At 36.2% G+C, this 16,367-nt stretch overlaps 1 protein-coding gene across 1 annotated transcript in view; it reads right to left on the bottom strand.

Moving 5' to 3' along the window:
* DZANK1 (double zinc ribbon and ankyrin repeat domains 1) overlaps positions 1-16,367 on the bottom strand; it is a 135,391-nt gene that overhangs the window by 102,305 nt on the left and 16,719 nt on the right. The window contains exons 4-7 of the mRNA XM_044659498.1: positions 15,618-15,714; positions 13,917-14,038; positions 9,357-9,442; positions 2,945-3,062 (exon numbers count right to left, since the gene is read on the bottom strand). Coding sequence (XP_044515433.1) covers positions 2,945-3,062; positions 9,357-9,442; positions 13,917-14,038; positions 15,618-15,714 — 423 coding nt within the window. The remainder of the gene's footprint in view (positions 1-2,944; positions 3,063-9,356; positions 9,443-13,916; positions 14,039-15,617; positions 15,715-16,367) is intronic.

Genomic DNA, 16,367 nt, shown 5'->3' on the forward strand with positions numbered 1-16,367 from the left:
AATTTTTTTAACCCTTATTTACCTTCCGTCTTAGAATCAGTACTGTGTATTGATTCCAAGACAGAAGAATTGGTAAGGGTGAGGTTATGGGGGTTAAGTAATTTGCCCAGGGTCACACAGCTAGGAAGTAGGGCCTCCCCTCTCTGGACCTGGCTCTCAATCCATTGAGCCCCCTAGCTGCCCCCTCCCCCCCCCCGGGAGTCACATTTCACTAAAGAAGTTAGAAGGCCAGAATCAAAGCACTGGCATCCTTTTACTTCAAATAACAACTTTCTTTTAGAAGTCCAAAAGAGAGCAAAATTATGATCTCATTAAAATTTGAAATAATCTTATATAGAAAAAAGAATGGCAGTATATTTAGAGCATTAGACTTGGAAAAAGGAAGACTTGGATTTGAATCCTGACACCTCCTGGATGTGCGTCTGGACAAGTCACTGGAACTATCTGAGTCTCAGGCTTTTCATATGTAAAATGAACATAATAATAATTGTATTTCCCTCACAGTGTTGATGTCAGGATCAAATCTTAAAGTGCTATATAAACATAAATTTTTATTATTGCCAAAGAGAGTAAGTTTTTAAATGTCCATTCAGAACCTTTAAGTAGCTTTTATCTCAATTCTAGAACCAAATGCTCTTAATCATCACTCTTTTCTATATCAATTAAACAAAACAAAACAAAAAGACCTAGAAGACTGTTACTTCTTATTGTAAGTTGAGTTTTGCAAGGATTTGTAAGAAGCCATGCCTGTGGGCACAGTTTGCAGTTGGACACTTGGAATCTTGGGAGATTCCTGATGCCATCCTGGGGCATGAGACCAATTGTCAGTTGGGCTGTGCCCTATATAAGGGAGGCATAGACTGGACCCTGGGACTCATTCTGGAGGCTGGGATCCAGGGTGGAAGGGTGGAGAACGTGGGTTTAGATAACTTAGGTAGGTTTTATTTATCTTAGCTGATCAATAGCAACATCTTATTGACAAACCAAACAATCTCTTAGGAAACAAAATATATTTCAACCAACCAATTATTCTTCATCTGGCTCAGGGCTTGTCAGCCCTGGGTCAGCAGTTGAGCATTTATTCATCAATTTATCTTCAATCAAGTTACCATCTAATTTGTCTATAGGCAAGCAGTGTCCACCAAAACAGGCCAGATCAACCAGTGGCCTGCCTGGGCCAGTGGGCCTGATTAGTTCAGCTATCAACATTCTGAAGCTGTTAGATAGAATACTTATAACTAGGATCAAACTTCATTTAGGGATTTCTAATAACCCTCTTCCCTTCTACCAGTTACCCTCGTTGTTTTAATTTACACCAGTAAAAACTTTGTTTTCAAAAGTCAATCTAGCTACTGACCTTTTGTTGGTTGACCTGGCAACAGATCAGCCTCATGGAAGTTCCAGGGCAATTGAAGGGTCAGAGGAGGTTCCAGCCTTACTCCCTGAAGTTAAGCTTAACTACCATCAGTAATATCATTAGTTAGATGCGTTACTAATTTATCATTGTTATTCTGATATTATTGATTTAGTTATCATTAATTGAAACATCAATTGGTGCCAGGAGGCTAGTCTTCCTGAAGAAACACACTGTGATTGGTTGAGGGGATTCTACAGGAAGTTTAGTTATCTGATTTCCTGTTTATACCTAAGGAAAGTTTAAAGCTCCTTTGTCATCAGGGACTTTCTGCTTTACCTATCAAGTCCCTCAATGATCCTAACAATATTCAAGAGCACTGTTCTATTTACTTCATTTTTAAAAGCTCAGTCAATTAAGGATCACTGATATTTTACAATATCCTCTGAAACAAATGAAATAACTGACACTTATCGATGTAAAGAGGAAGTTTGATTATGTCTACTTAGGTAAAAAAAAAACAGTGGCAAGCTAATATCTTATCATTTCTGCCTCTACATCTCTTATATCTCTTCCCTGCTCTCTTCTCACAGAGCCACCACCTTAGATCAGGTCCTCATCATTGCTCACCTAGATTATTTTAATAGCCTTCTAACTGGTCTCCCTGACTCAAATCTCTTTCCCTCTCCATCTCCCACACAACTTGTGCTTGCTTAAAGTAAAGATCTGACCATATTTTCCCTGCTCAACAAACTCTTAATGGCTCCCTATTGCCTTTTGGATCAAAGCTAAATTCCTCTATTTAGCTCTAAGAGTCCTCTATCTTTCCAGATATCATACATTATTCTTTTTCCCTCACACCAAACTGGTCATATGAATCATATGAAAATTGATCAAGAGAAGTTAGCCTGATGAACAGAAAATTTAGGGAGAACATGATAGATGTTTAAAGAGCTGGGCATGCCCATGTGTAAAAAGGATTAGACATATTGTGTATAGATCCAGAATGTAGAACTAGTACCAGTTAGAGGACGCTAGAGGGAAATTGTTTTCAGCAAAACATAAGGAAGACTTACCTAATAACTAGAATGGTCCCAAACTGTTTTGTAAAGTAGTAAGGTGCTCAAACAGATGCTAGAAGATTACTTGTAGGGTATACTGTAGAATTATGTACTATTATTATGTATTAGATAAGAGGCTGGGGTAGATGACTTCTTAGATAGCTTTCCAATTCTAAGCTTTTATGACTCTTGGATATTTTTCTTCAATATCTTTCTATTTTTCTTCATATGTTTGTATTATGAATTAAAAGCTCCATTGGGTAGGAATATCTTTCTTTTAGTAATAATACTATGGTGAAGGATCCTTACGCCAAGATTGATGTTTCAAATCAACTTTCATCACATAAGACCAAGAAATAAATACCCAACATTCAGTAGGAAACATGAACAGGAGGACAATATTGATGATAATTTTTTCAACCTAAAGTGTGAAGAACCTATAGTTTCTTAGTATTAAGTTATTTAGTTGGCAGATACTATCTAGAAAGAATGAATATGTGTAAGACTGTTCTTAATTTTTTCTTCTCACCTGAGATCCTTCTGTAGGTGGAATGTGTTGACCAAACATAGGTGGAATAGCAGTACCACATTCTTGACAAAAAACAACAAAAGGATCAGATGGGCGAGTAGTTAAACAATTTGTACACCTAAAAAACAAAGGTTTATTGGTTGAATGTATCTTATGATTCATGTTAAGAATATGGAAAAATAAGTATTTGTGATCATAAGATAACTTTTTCTTTATAAAACCTTTACTTTCTATCTTAGTAATAACTATAAGCAGAAGGATAAGACTGAGGCAATTAGAATTAAGTGACTTGCCCAGGGTCATACAGCTAGGAAGTGTCTGAGGCCAGATTTGAACCCAAATCCTCCTGACTCCAGGTCTTGCTCTCTATCTACTGAATCATCTAGCTGTCCAGATAAGATATTTTAAAAATGTAATAAGTAGGGGCAGCTAAGTGACTCAATGGATAAAGAGTCAGGCCTGGAGATAGGAGGTCTTGGGTTCAAATATGGCCTCAGACACTTACTTAGCTGTGTGACCCTGGGAAAAGTCACTTATTCTAGTTGCCTAACCCTTACTATTCTTCTGCCTTGGAACCAATATTCAGGATCAATTCCAAGACTGAAAATAAGGGTTTAAAAATAAATAAGTGGAAAACAAAATAAAATGTTTATAACTAAGTCTATAACTTCTTCCAAACTTTATAATTTTGCATCCAAAATGAATATAGGGAGATTAAAATGTTCATTGGCTAAAATACAGACTAAAGTTCTGAGATTTAGATATTAATATATATTTGTATAATAAAGACAGAAATGCGGGCTAATAGGATGGAATGCATTGAATACCTTTCCTCCCTAGTCTATCTTTTATTCTGGCTCAACTTAATTTGTAGCCATGTAAGGGAAGATTTTGGAAATATATAAGAAGATTGTCAAAAATGATTAGATAATTATCTGTAAGAAACAGCTTGGATTTCTCCCCAGAAAGACAGGGGGGAAAAGGGAAGAAATGGGCTAATCTGAGACTAGGAGCATAATGCTTAGCTTCTGTTAGCTGGTTATGATGACCCTGAGCAAAAAGCTGTCAACTAGTTCTTATCAAAGCTACTATGCTCTAGCAGGCTGAAGTGAGCCAGATCTTTAAGAGAGAAGCCTAGAAGATGGGAGCAATGAACAATGCCTAGGAGAGATACACTAAGATTAGCAAGGACCCACACACCATTGCTGACTAAACCAGGAGACTATTAGGAGCTACTCCAAATGAAAAGGGTAGAGGGAAGAATGGACAGGGTAGCCTTGGAGAAGAGAAAGGTCACCTCTTCTTTACAGACCAGAGGAAGAAGGTTTTGAAAGGAGAATAGGTGAGAAGAGAGATCTCTCAGTAGATTGTATTATATTGCAACTAAGATAGTTTTGTCAGAGGCCAATTTCTTCTGGCCATTTTCTTCATCTCCACCAGATTCTAAACTTTGTACCCTGGTCTCTGGTAAGTGAGCTTTCACCATATTTGGCCAGAACCAGGTCTCTTTGTCACTTTCCAGCCATTTCCAGACCATGCCATTCTAATTATCCTTTTCCCTTTCCCATTACATTGCGGACCCTGATCTGAGACATTAGGTTCTGACAGGTGAGCTTTTTTGTCTTATCTCAATTGGAACCAGATCTTCACATTACTTTTCAGGCACTTTCAAACTATATCATTTAAAGTGTATCCTACTCCTTCCCTTCCAGCTTCTCTTAATGTATTCTTGCCCTCTGAGAATATAGGTTTCTTGAGGGCAGAGACTGTCTTTCTTATTTCAATTTCTATCCCCAGTGCTTAGCACAATACTTTACACATAGTAAGCATTTAAAATATTTTTTATATCATTCATTCATTCAGAGTTACCCTCTCTAGGCCTTTCTCATAGGTAAAATGAGAAGCTGGCAAAAGTCTCATTGACTTTTAGAAGCTTACATCCATGAGTTCAACATCAGAGAAGGAGGGAGAGGGTCAGGTGTAGAAGCCACCAGAAGCACCTAAAAACCCAGCTTCTTCCCAATCAGCCTATTCTGGACCCATTTTTCTACCAGGGACCCATGCAGTCGTGAAAATGAAGGTGGAAGTTTTATTCAACCCTACTTCTGTGAGAAGAGAAGGCTGGACTGTATTTGGGAAATACAGTACATTGAATTTTTTGAGACTATTGTGTTCTAGCCATGATATATGGCTATAAACTATGTCACACCATTATCTCAAAGAAATCATCCCATGTGACTCCTCTTTCTGTAAATCTCACTTTAGGATATTATGGACCTAGAGAAGGCCACATTTTGGTTATTTTCCTATGTATTAGTCACAAAGAACAAGGAAGTATACTATCATTCAAGCAATTAAAAAGCATTTATTAAGAGCCTATAATGGACCAGACACTGTTCTAGGCATTAGGAATACAAATAAAATAAATTAAACAATCACTACTTTAGCTTATAGTCTAACAGGAGAAACACAATGTATGAGTATATATAGCCTGGGGCAGCTGGGTGGTTCAATGGATTGAAAGTCAGGCCTAGAGAAGGGAGGTCCAGAGTTCAAATTTGACCTTAGTCAAATTTGCTATGTGACCCTGCTATGTGACCCTGGGCAAGTCAATTAACTCCAATTGCTTAGCCCTTATAGCTCTTTTGCCTTGGGACCAATACTTAGTATTGATTCCAAAATGAAGGTAAAGGTTTAAAAGAAAAAGGCAAGTATGTACAGACTGATTTCAAAGTCACTGAGTAGCAGTTTGATGGAGATGGCATTCACACATGAGGGGGAAAGAAGATGGAAGTTCATCTTAAAAGGAAGGAAGGGATTTCTGAAGCAAAAGCTGGATAGGGAATACGTTGCAGGCATGGAAGGCAGCCAGTACAAAGACTCAGGGAGGGAAGACAGAGGGTCATGTGTTAGGCACAGAAGGAAGGCCAGTTTGCATTGCAAAAGGGAGTAATGAACAATGAGGCTGAAAAGAGAAGTTGCAGAAATATTGTAAAGGGCTTTAAAAGCTAAACAGAGGAGTTTATTGAGCCTTAGAGAGCATCTATAGTAATGGGGCATGATCAGGATGATAAATCAGCAAAGATGCCTAAGAAGTTGTTGTTGGGAAGGTGGGAGAACCAGAAAATAGTAGTGTCATGAAAGCCCGGAAAAGCAAATATCTAGTAAGAAAGGATAGTCAACAGCTTCAAAGCAACAAATAGATTGAGAAGGATGAAGTCTGAAAAAGACAGTCAGATCTGGCAAGTAAGAAAATACTGGAGGGTGAAGTGAGGTGGCTCAGTAGTTTGAGAGGCAGGCCCAGAGAGAAAAGTTCCTGAGTTCATATCTGGCCTCAGACTCTTCCTAGCTGTGTGACCCTGGGCAAGTCACTTAACCCTTTTTACCTAGTCTTACCAACTCTTCTGCTTTGGAACCAATACTCAGTATTGACTCTAAGACAGAAGGTAAGGGTTATTTATTAAAAAGAGAGAGAGGGGGGCAGCTGGGTAGCTCAGTGGATTGAGAGTCAGGCCTAGAGACGGGAGGTCCTAGGTTCAAATCTGGCCTCAGACACTTCCCAGCTGTGTGACCCTGGGCAAGTCACTTGGCCCCCATTGCCCACCCTTACCACTCTTCCACCTAGGAGCTAATACACAGAAGTTAAGGGTTAAAAAAGAGAGAGAGAGAGAAAAAAAAAGAGAATACTAGTAATTTGTGAGATAAGCAGGATTATAATTGATATCACTGAAGGCAGTGCCTATACCAATGAAATTATAGTTTCAGTAGGTAAAATAGGTTTATTTTTTGAAACATGCAAAGTTGTCAAATTCTCCGAAGCCCATAAAACTCTCTAGTGCCACTCAGAGAACCAGATTAAAATGGAATTGGGAAACACTTAAGAAAATAAATATACAACATGGAAAATGTTAATTTGTGGTTTTCTCAATCAATATGAGGCCTGTAGGTAACCTTTTTCATCTGAAATTGACATTCCTGCATTGACTAAACTATGAGTTTCTAAGCATAAGAATAGTTTCCTACTTACTTAGAATTAATCAAATTGATCAAGGAAAAAGTAGAGTATATAAAGAAAGTAGTTAGTTGATAAAAACCAGTCCCTGAGCAGTCCACTCAAGCTTCTGAAACAAAGGTCTCAAAAGTAGAATCACTATTATTATAAATAGGTAGGCATGTGTTATAACTTAAGTTTATAAGAATATAATCCTGTCAAAGTGAAACTATAAGACTCTAAAAAGGAGAGATGTAAATGGTTAATTCTTTTCTTTTCTAAAACTACTTCTATTCCCAAGGCCAATAAATTATTAATTTCTTATATATAATGATTCCCAACCACAGGTCTTTATTTCACATAAAATGGCAAAATTCTCAGAATTAATTTTAGTTCTAACATATTTCTAACATATACACACATATCACACATTTTTAGAAGGAGCAGTAAACTTATGAAGTCAAACAATCTTAACCTTCATATCTGAAACAGAAAATTTTGCCTTGAATGTGGGGTTTTCTTGGCAAGATCCTGGAGTGGTTTGCCATTTCCTTCTCCAGTGCATTTTACAGATAGGAAACTGAAGCAAGCAGGGTTAAGTGATTTGGCCTGGGTCACACAACTGGTAAGTATCTAAAATTGGACTTGAACTCGAATCTTCCTTATCCCAGTACTCTATCTATTGCCCATGAAATGCCATAGGAGTTTGTATTTGTTTCCTGAGATAAGAGAGATCCACTGAGGTTCATTAAACAGGGTAGGGAACTGATTAGAGCTGTGCTTCAGAAATGCTTCAAGGAGTACAGGAGAGACATGGGGCCAGAAAACCAATGAAGAGGTTCCTGCAACAGTCCAGGTAGGAAAAGATGAAGGCTGGAACTAGAGTAGAGGTCATGTGAACAGACAAAGACAAGGATGTCAGGACTTTTGTAGAGGTAAAATCAACAAGATTTGGCAATATATAAAATGAATGTGAGTGGGCAGTTAAGGATGAGTCGGAACCCGGGAACATGGAAGAAAGGAAGAATGATGGTAATCCCAACAGAAACTTCCTTTGAAGATGAATGAGTTGGTGGGAAAAGAGAAAAAAAGTTTTGTTTTATACACATTGAGTTTAAGATGCCTAACTATAACATTCAGTTCAAAATGTCCAATAGGAAGTGTGTGAGGCAAGACTAGAGCCAGGGATAGGTAGTGTTAAAGGAATTTTCTTAATCTCCCTCTATTTCTTTAAGAGCAGAAGATTTCTAAGTAAGGATAGTGAGATTATTACTTTAATACCTTATAACTATACCTAAAATCCTAATCCTACCTAAAATTTCTAAAAAACTCTATTCTAGCTGTCTTCAAGGACAGGTTCTTCTGCCTGGGCAATACCAGACCTAACTTATCTAAACTACTCCTACCTAGAATATATTCACTACCTATCTACACTAATCAATAGGCATTAATCACCTACAACCTCCTTAAATCTGTTTCTCTTTCCCAGCTGTCAGTAGTAAAACTGCCTGTCAGTCTCTTCACTGAGAGAGAGAGAGACAGAAGGTATGCCTCTACTTTGGACTGGTTTAAGGAAAAACTGGATACATCTCACCACTTTTCCAGGCTGTCCTAAGGAATACTCTCCTAAGTTTAAGTTCCTTCCTGAGCTGTTTATACCAAGTCCAGAGAAAGAGATAAGAAAATATTTTTATCACTGGCTTTAATTAAGAATAAAATATCTTTTATCTTCATTAAGACATTACCTTAAAATTTGATTATAGTCTAAAATGAAAAAAAATTACAAATATTTGTTAAAAAGGTTAAGAAAATGCTTCTTTTGCCATTGGCACCTAGCATTTAACAAAAGAGTATGACTTAATGATACCTGCAATTACTAGAACAATCTTTAGCTATAAGTTTTAGGTGGCTGGTTTGTTGTTCTTTAAAAAAATCTCTAGAAATTAATGGTACAATTCACAACAATATGGAAATATATTACTCACAATAATAATGTGAATTACTATTCACAATATTGTGAATTATTATTCATAATAATAATGGGGCAGCTAAGTAGCACAGTGGTTAGAGTGCTCAGGCCTGGAGTCTGAGTTCAAATCTGGCTTCTGACACTTTATGACCCTGGGACAAGTCACTTAATCCTGTTTTCCTCTGTTTCCTCATCTATAAAATGACTTAAAGAAAGAAATGACAAACCACTCTAGTAACTCTGCCAAGAAAACCCCAAATGATATCACAAAGAGTCATTTACAATCAAAAAATGAATGTATAACGACAAAGAACCTATTATGGCTGAGGCAATTATTTACAACTATAAGTTTAAATTTCACGAAATGATGTTTTTGTTGAATCCCTCCTTCAAGTTTGGCATTGTCCTTTTCTGTTGCTAAAAGCTAAGGATAAAGAGAAAGCTCTACTTACTTGAGAAAGTTTGTAGCTTTGTTAATTCTCAGGACCTGGGCATTGGTCACCTTTTTCTGGCCATTCATGTACGATGAATTAGTTTGCTAAATAAACAGGTGTTTATTTAGTATTTTAGCATAATACTATGGAGATAAGCTGAATTCAAAATTTTATTATATCCTCTCAGGTAAAAAAAAAGTTAAGGAGTTATATAATAATCTTAGCTCAAAACTTTAAGTTATAGCTTCAGAACATTTAATCAGAGTATAATTGCAAATACAATGTCCTCATATTTGAATAAGAGATTTAAAAAAATTTTTAAATGCTTTTTGACCCAGAGATCCCACTACTGGGCCTGTATCTTAAGGAGGATAATTGTGGGGATAAAGGCCTTATGTATACTAAAATCTTCTTAGCAGCCCTTTTTGTGGTATTAAAGAACTAGAAACAAAGACTGTCAACAAACTGAGGGAAAAACCAAACAAATTGTAGTATATGAATGAAATCCAATATTAGTTAGCCAGAAATGACACATATGAAGAATTCAGAGAAACATAAGACGATATATGAAATGATATAGACTGAAGCAAATAGAGCAGGGGAACAATTGAGTTAGACCAAAATGAGGTACATCAAAAGAATATCAAAAGGAAGTTGAACTCCAAGTAGCTTTACAAATTTTGTCTGTAGAAAAGGCATAATGGACCAAAACATTCTCTTTATATCAGAGAGGTAAGGATTATGGGATAGAATGTTACACATGTTGTCAGACATAGTCAGGCACTATATTAGGCGTTTTATTTGACTGTTTTTCCTTTGTTCTGAGGAAAGGATCAGTATTTGGTGGAATTGGGGTGGGAGTAAGACAGTATAGATAGAAATAACATAAATAAAACAGATTTTTTTAATGTTTTGAATTAATTAGCCAGCAGCTTAGTATTAAATGCTTTACCAATATCTGTTAGGGGATTTTCCAATATTGTATCCCAAAGAAATTTAGGGAACAAGTCAATACAAAGCATCTCATTTCAGTGCTACTCTCTGGAAACAGAGTGTTCTAGTTTCCTGGAGCATGTGGGTCATTACTAGTCACAGCCTCAGACCTGGCTTTCAGGGTAATTACATCTCTTGGGCAGCTTTCAGTATAACTACATCTCTTAAAATGCTATGACTTACCATAAAGCCATCAGTTTGTTATTAGGACCAATTTGCTAAAGTATAATTTGGTTGGCACATGTTTCTGAAGGACTGGAAAACACCTTTCATTGAATTAAAGATCTGCAGTGGGAAAGATAACTTTTGCAACAGACTTGGCCCTCTCACATCCCCGTAGCTTGAGACTTTGAGTTCTTTTCATTTGGTTTGCTTTATCAAATATCCTAAAATTAGGAATCTTAGGATACCATTTTATTTTATTTTCCCTTTTGGGGTAATAGCCTTGCCCAAGTCTGTTGGATAAGGTAAGCCCTGTAGGCAAGCACAAGGATGTCTCTAGATCTTGTTGTACAATCTGAAACAGGCTCAGGTGAAAAATAAGTACATGAGAACTGAGACATAACGTGTGGTGTCACATGTGAAAAGACAGATGGTCCCCTAGGTCTGAAATGCGCTCTCCTCTTAAGAAAAAATCCTTAGTTTCCTTTAAAGCATACCTCAGGAAGTTTCTCTTAGCCCAAGTCTTTTGTGATCCCTTCTTTTGCTGGTGAATTCTCCTGAAATTGCTTTTTATTGTATTTACTTACTTATGAATAAATTGGGTGTCCGCCTCCGCCTCCCCACCAGAATGTAAGCTCCTTGAGGCAGGGACTTTTGTTTTTAATGACATAATCACTTGATTTCAAAACTATAAGAAACCTCAGTAAAAAGGAAAACCCACCACAATCTGGAGAACAATGACCTGGCCTTTGCTTGAAAAATTCAAGTGAGAAGATTTTTGAGGCCTTCTGCCTCCCAAATTAGCCTATCTCACTTTGGTGTTGCTCAAATTGTTTAGAAAGTTTTCCTAAATTTAAAGTCTAAAAATTCATCTCTTTGCAAACTAACATTTGAAGATCTCATTCTTTTTTGAAAACTGGGACAGCATTTGCCTTTCTCCAGTCCAGTAGCACCTCTCAACATTCTGAAAAATATTTAAAAGATACTTGACAGTGGCTTAGCAATCACATTTGCCAGCATTTACCTCCCAGGGTTGTGAGGATCCAGTGAGATAATAATTCTAAAACACTTAGCCCAGTACCTGGCATATAGTTAGCACTATATAAATGTTATATATTATTATTATTATTCTTTCAGTATAAAAGAATATGATTTGGACCTAGTAAAGTTCTGAAGGCTGGGGTAAATATTAGAGTGCTCTTTATGTGTATATAAATATGTATATATGTATGTATGTATGTATTTGTATGTATGCATTTGTCCAAAAATCTCTTGGGAGAAGCCAATACTCCAATTTTTTTTCATATTAGAAAATTCTCCAGGGAAAAATGGCCCAAAGACATTAGTTCAGTAAGCTCATATAATGCAAAAGGCTTCATGTTGGTATTAAAGGAGGCTGTGGATTTTCTAGAGGAAATTTCATATAGGATCTAATCCTACAAATAGCTTTGGCCTCTGAGCTGATCTGGGGTCTTCAGTGGACTGTAGTTCCTAGATCATTTTATCTAGTCTCTCCTTTACTGCCTGCACTCTCTACCTTATGTCCTTCACTCCATACTTCTATCTATATATAGTGTCACACCACTAGAATATAAGTTCCTTAAAAGACTGGTATCATTTCACTTTTGCTTTTGTAACTCTAACACTTGGTGCCATGCCTTATCTGTAAGAGGTCCTTTTTTGAAAATCCTTACATTCTATCTTAGAAATTGGTTCAAAGGCAGAAGAGCAGTAAGGGCTAGGCAAATTAGGTTAAGTGACCTGCCCAGGGCCACACAGCTTTAGGACATATTTGAGGCCAAATATGAACCCGGTCTTCCCTTCTTCAAACCTGGGTCTCTGTCCACTGAGACACCTCACTGCCCTTCATAATAGATTTTTAATAAGTGTTGGATGAACTGAACTACCTGAGTGAGAGCAATAGTCAGAGATAAACAGAGCAAAGAGAAAGGAAGCCTAAGCTACAATTATGAAGAATAAGCCACTGGACTTGGAAACAGAAGACCAAGGCAGAGATGAAAAGACAAAGAAAAAATCTAAAAAGTCAGGTAGTAGATGAAGGAGCAGGCTTGATTATAGAGCATCAATAGTTTGTTCTCTAATAGCAGATCTGCACTGTCCTGAGTGGTCCTGAAGCTGACAGGTAGCTACATCTAAGTGATCATTTTAGGTCATGTGAATGGGAAATACTAAGCCATTAGGTGTGCTCTGATTACAACTACAGTGAGAGTGAGAAAGTTACAGCTAACAGAATGTTTTTACACCTTAGTGACTTGGGTTATTGTTTTGAAAAGTACTGAAATCTACACTAATGTCCTGCTTCAATGCCTTACTATAGTGTATTGGTTTATAAGCCTATGAAGCTCTGGAAGGCCGAGCAAGCTGGAAAGGGTTTTAGTACAGGCTTGGTGATGGACTCTGGCTGTTATCTCAAGATATATCTCTCAAAGTGATAGTGCCTCATAGCCAAGCTGGCTATAAGTGCAAGAAGGTTTTGAATTAGTCTCAAAGACATTGAGAAGTTGTGGTCTGAAATCATGGAGGCAAGTACCCACATCAACAAAATCACACATCACAAAAAGATTGAAAGAAAGAAAAGCACAAATATGCACAGTAAAATGGAGTAATAATTAGCATTGAGGGGAGGGGAACAATGATACTATTAATTTTAGAATTTTTGCACAATTAGATAACTAGGTAGATGGGAATGCGCTATTACCTATGGATCATACAACAAATTCTCACTACTTTAGGATGATTAGGAGGCATACATTTCTGAATTACTTAGTGTGAATTACGGAATAATTTTAATGAAGTATAATTGATCACTTTCAAGTGCACACAATTCAACAAACATTGAGTATTCACTGTGTACCAGGCACTATCCTAGGCAATGGTGATTCAGAGAAAAAAAAAGTTGTCTCTGGCCATAGGAGCTTGCATTCCTCTAAACTGACAAAATATTACATTATAGTTAAAAGAATATGTAAGGATGATTTGTAAAAAAACATATTAATAATAAATGTGGCTTACAAAGTGTTTGAGAAAGAGAAAAGGTTGTATTCTTAAACATTTTATGCAATCCTTTAAAACCCTTTTTTGCACTATTAATTTGTATTCTCTATAAAAAAAGATTTGCATTACACATATTAGGCACTTGATTAATGTTTAATTAACTGAACTGGATTGATTTGAACTGAACTGGATTGTTACCTAAAGGCAAACTTCATCAAAAGCCCTAAGTAATCATAACAAACTGTAAGGTAGCAAAGTCTTAATTAACAAAGTATAGATGTATATCCAAATCTTGGGTATAGGAAAGTAATAGCAATTTGTTGTATTATTTAAAATATCTGTCATGCAAAGTACTATAAATAGGCTAATATGAGATTAAGGGATCAGAACAGCAAATTTTTCTTTTACCTTGGGATACTTGAGTTGTGTAAAAAATGTTTCTTCTTGGCAAGATGGGGTTTCCATAGGAGTTTCTGGGGATAGACAAACCTCTAAAGATTTGTTTTCATTTCTATCTCCTCCTTTGAAGTCTAAAATGGTAATGCAACACTACTTAATGAACAGTAATACTTATACATAGCTACAAAATTATTTTTAATGAAGGACCATCACTACTATATCTTTTTTTAGAATAGCAATTGTGAAAAAGTACAACTCAATAAACAGGGGTAAATGACCTTAGCAACCTAGTGTTTAACAAACCCAAAGATCCCAGTTTTTGGAATGAGAACTCACTCTTTTACAAAAACTGTTGGGAAAATCGGAAAAAAGGATGACAGAAGCAAGGTATAGACCATCACATCCTATACTAAGATAACAACAAAATGAATGTATGATTGAGATATAAAATGATACCATAATTAAATTAAGGGAAACCAGAATAGTTTACTTGGCAAATCTTTGGAGAAGGGAAGAATGTATAACCAAACAAGAAATAGAGAGTATTATAAGATGTAAAATGAATAATTTTGATCATATTAAATTAAAAAGATTTTGTTTAAAACAAAATTAATGTAACCAAAATGAGAAGGGAAAAAAATGGCAAAAATTTTTTATAATAAACGTCTCTGGTAAAGGTCTAATTTCTCGAATTTATAAAGAACTAAGTCAAATTTGTAAGAATACAAGCCATTCCCCAATTGACAAATGGTCAAAGGATATGAACAATCAATTTTTAGATGAAGAAATCAAAGCTATCAATAATCACATGAAAAATGTTCTAAATCACTCTTGATTAGAGAAATGCAAATTAAAACAACACTGAGGTACCACCTCACACCTATCAGATAGACCAATATAGCAGTAAAGGAAAGTGGTAAATGCTGAAGGGGATGTGGCAAAATTGGGACACTAATGCATTGTTGGTGGAGTTGTGGACTGATCCAACCATTCTGGAGGACAACTATTCTGGGACTATGCTCAAAGGGATATAAAACTGTGCATCTTTTTGATCCAGTAATACCACTACTGGGTCTGTATTCCAAAGAGATAATAAAAAAGGGGAAAGGATCTACTTATACAAAAATATTTATAGTTGCTCTTTTTGTAGAGGCAAAGAATTGAAAATTGAGGGGATGTCCATCAATTGGGAAATGGCTGAACAAATTGTGGTACGTGTTAAGTGATGGAATACTATTATATTATAAGAAATGATAAGCAAGATGATTTCAGAAAAAGCTGGAAAGATCTGCAGGAACTGATACTGAGGGAGATAATCAGAGCTGGGAGAACATTGTACCCGATAACAGCAATATTGGATGATAATTATCTGGGAAAAGTTGGCTACTCTCAGCAATGCATTGATCTGGGACAATCCTGAAAGACTTATGATGGGGAATGCTATCCACACCTCCAGAGAAAGAACTGTTGGAGTTGTCTTTCACATCACTGTATCTTTGGTTTTATTTTGGGGTTTTGGTTATGTATGAGTTTGCTCTTATAACAAAGACCAACATGGAAGTGTGTTTTGCATAACAATAAAAAGTGTGTAACTCAAAAGTCTGAACTTTCTTTCCTGAGTATTATTCCCATATTTGTTTGTAATAAGGAATGAATGCATTGTTGTGGCTCTGAAACTCTAGACCAAGTCTTCCTTATATCACATCATACCTTGACATTTTTTAATTTCAGCATTATGACCAGGTTTATTTTCATCATGTACATTTCTTCCTTCACGGTTTGAGTCAAAAATGCCATTCTTTGATTCCTAAGAATGAAAAGATTGTACATCAATAATTCTATTGTACATATCTAATATTTTACTACATAAAATTAAAAATTACTAGGGGCAGCTGGGTAGCTCAGTGGATTGAGAACCAGGCCTAGAGACAGGAGGTCCTAGGTTCAAATCCGGCCTCAGACACTTCCCAGCTGTGTGACCCTGGGCAAGTCACTTGACCCCCATTGCCTACCCTTACCAATCTTCCACCTATAAGTCAATACACAGAAGTTAAGGGTTTAAAATTAAAAAAAAAAATTAAAAATTACTCCAGGAAAATAATATTAGTTAAAACTTAAAACTTGAAGTTATCTAAGGGAATTTTTATAGAATAACTTTACACAACAGTTTAAAAATTCAGTATATCATAACAACTGTATGAAACCCAGAGGCTTATATTAATTACTCCCAATCATGAAGACAGTAGGGCAGGGCAGACAGAACAAAAAGAATCAGGACTAAGTGTCAAAGATGCCACAAATAGTAAGGGGTGGGGAAAAATTCATATAAGCTAAGCTTTATTCATCTAAGATGCATAGGTTTTAAGAGGCACATGAACTTGGATGGAAAAAATTACATCTTTATTTTCACTAATATAAGCAAATATATATGTGTATGTGTGTATATATATATATATATAT

The sequence above is a fragment of the Gracilinanus agilis genome, chromosome 2 (assembly GCF_016433145.1).
Source record: "Gracilinanus agilis isolate LMUSP501 chromosome 2, AgileGrace, whole genome shotgun sequence".
Classification (NCBI taxonomy): domain Eukaryota; kingdom Metazoa; phylum Chordata; class Mammalia; order Didelphimorphia; family Didelphidae; genus Gracilinanus; species Gracilinanus agilis.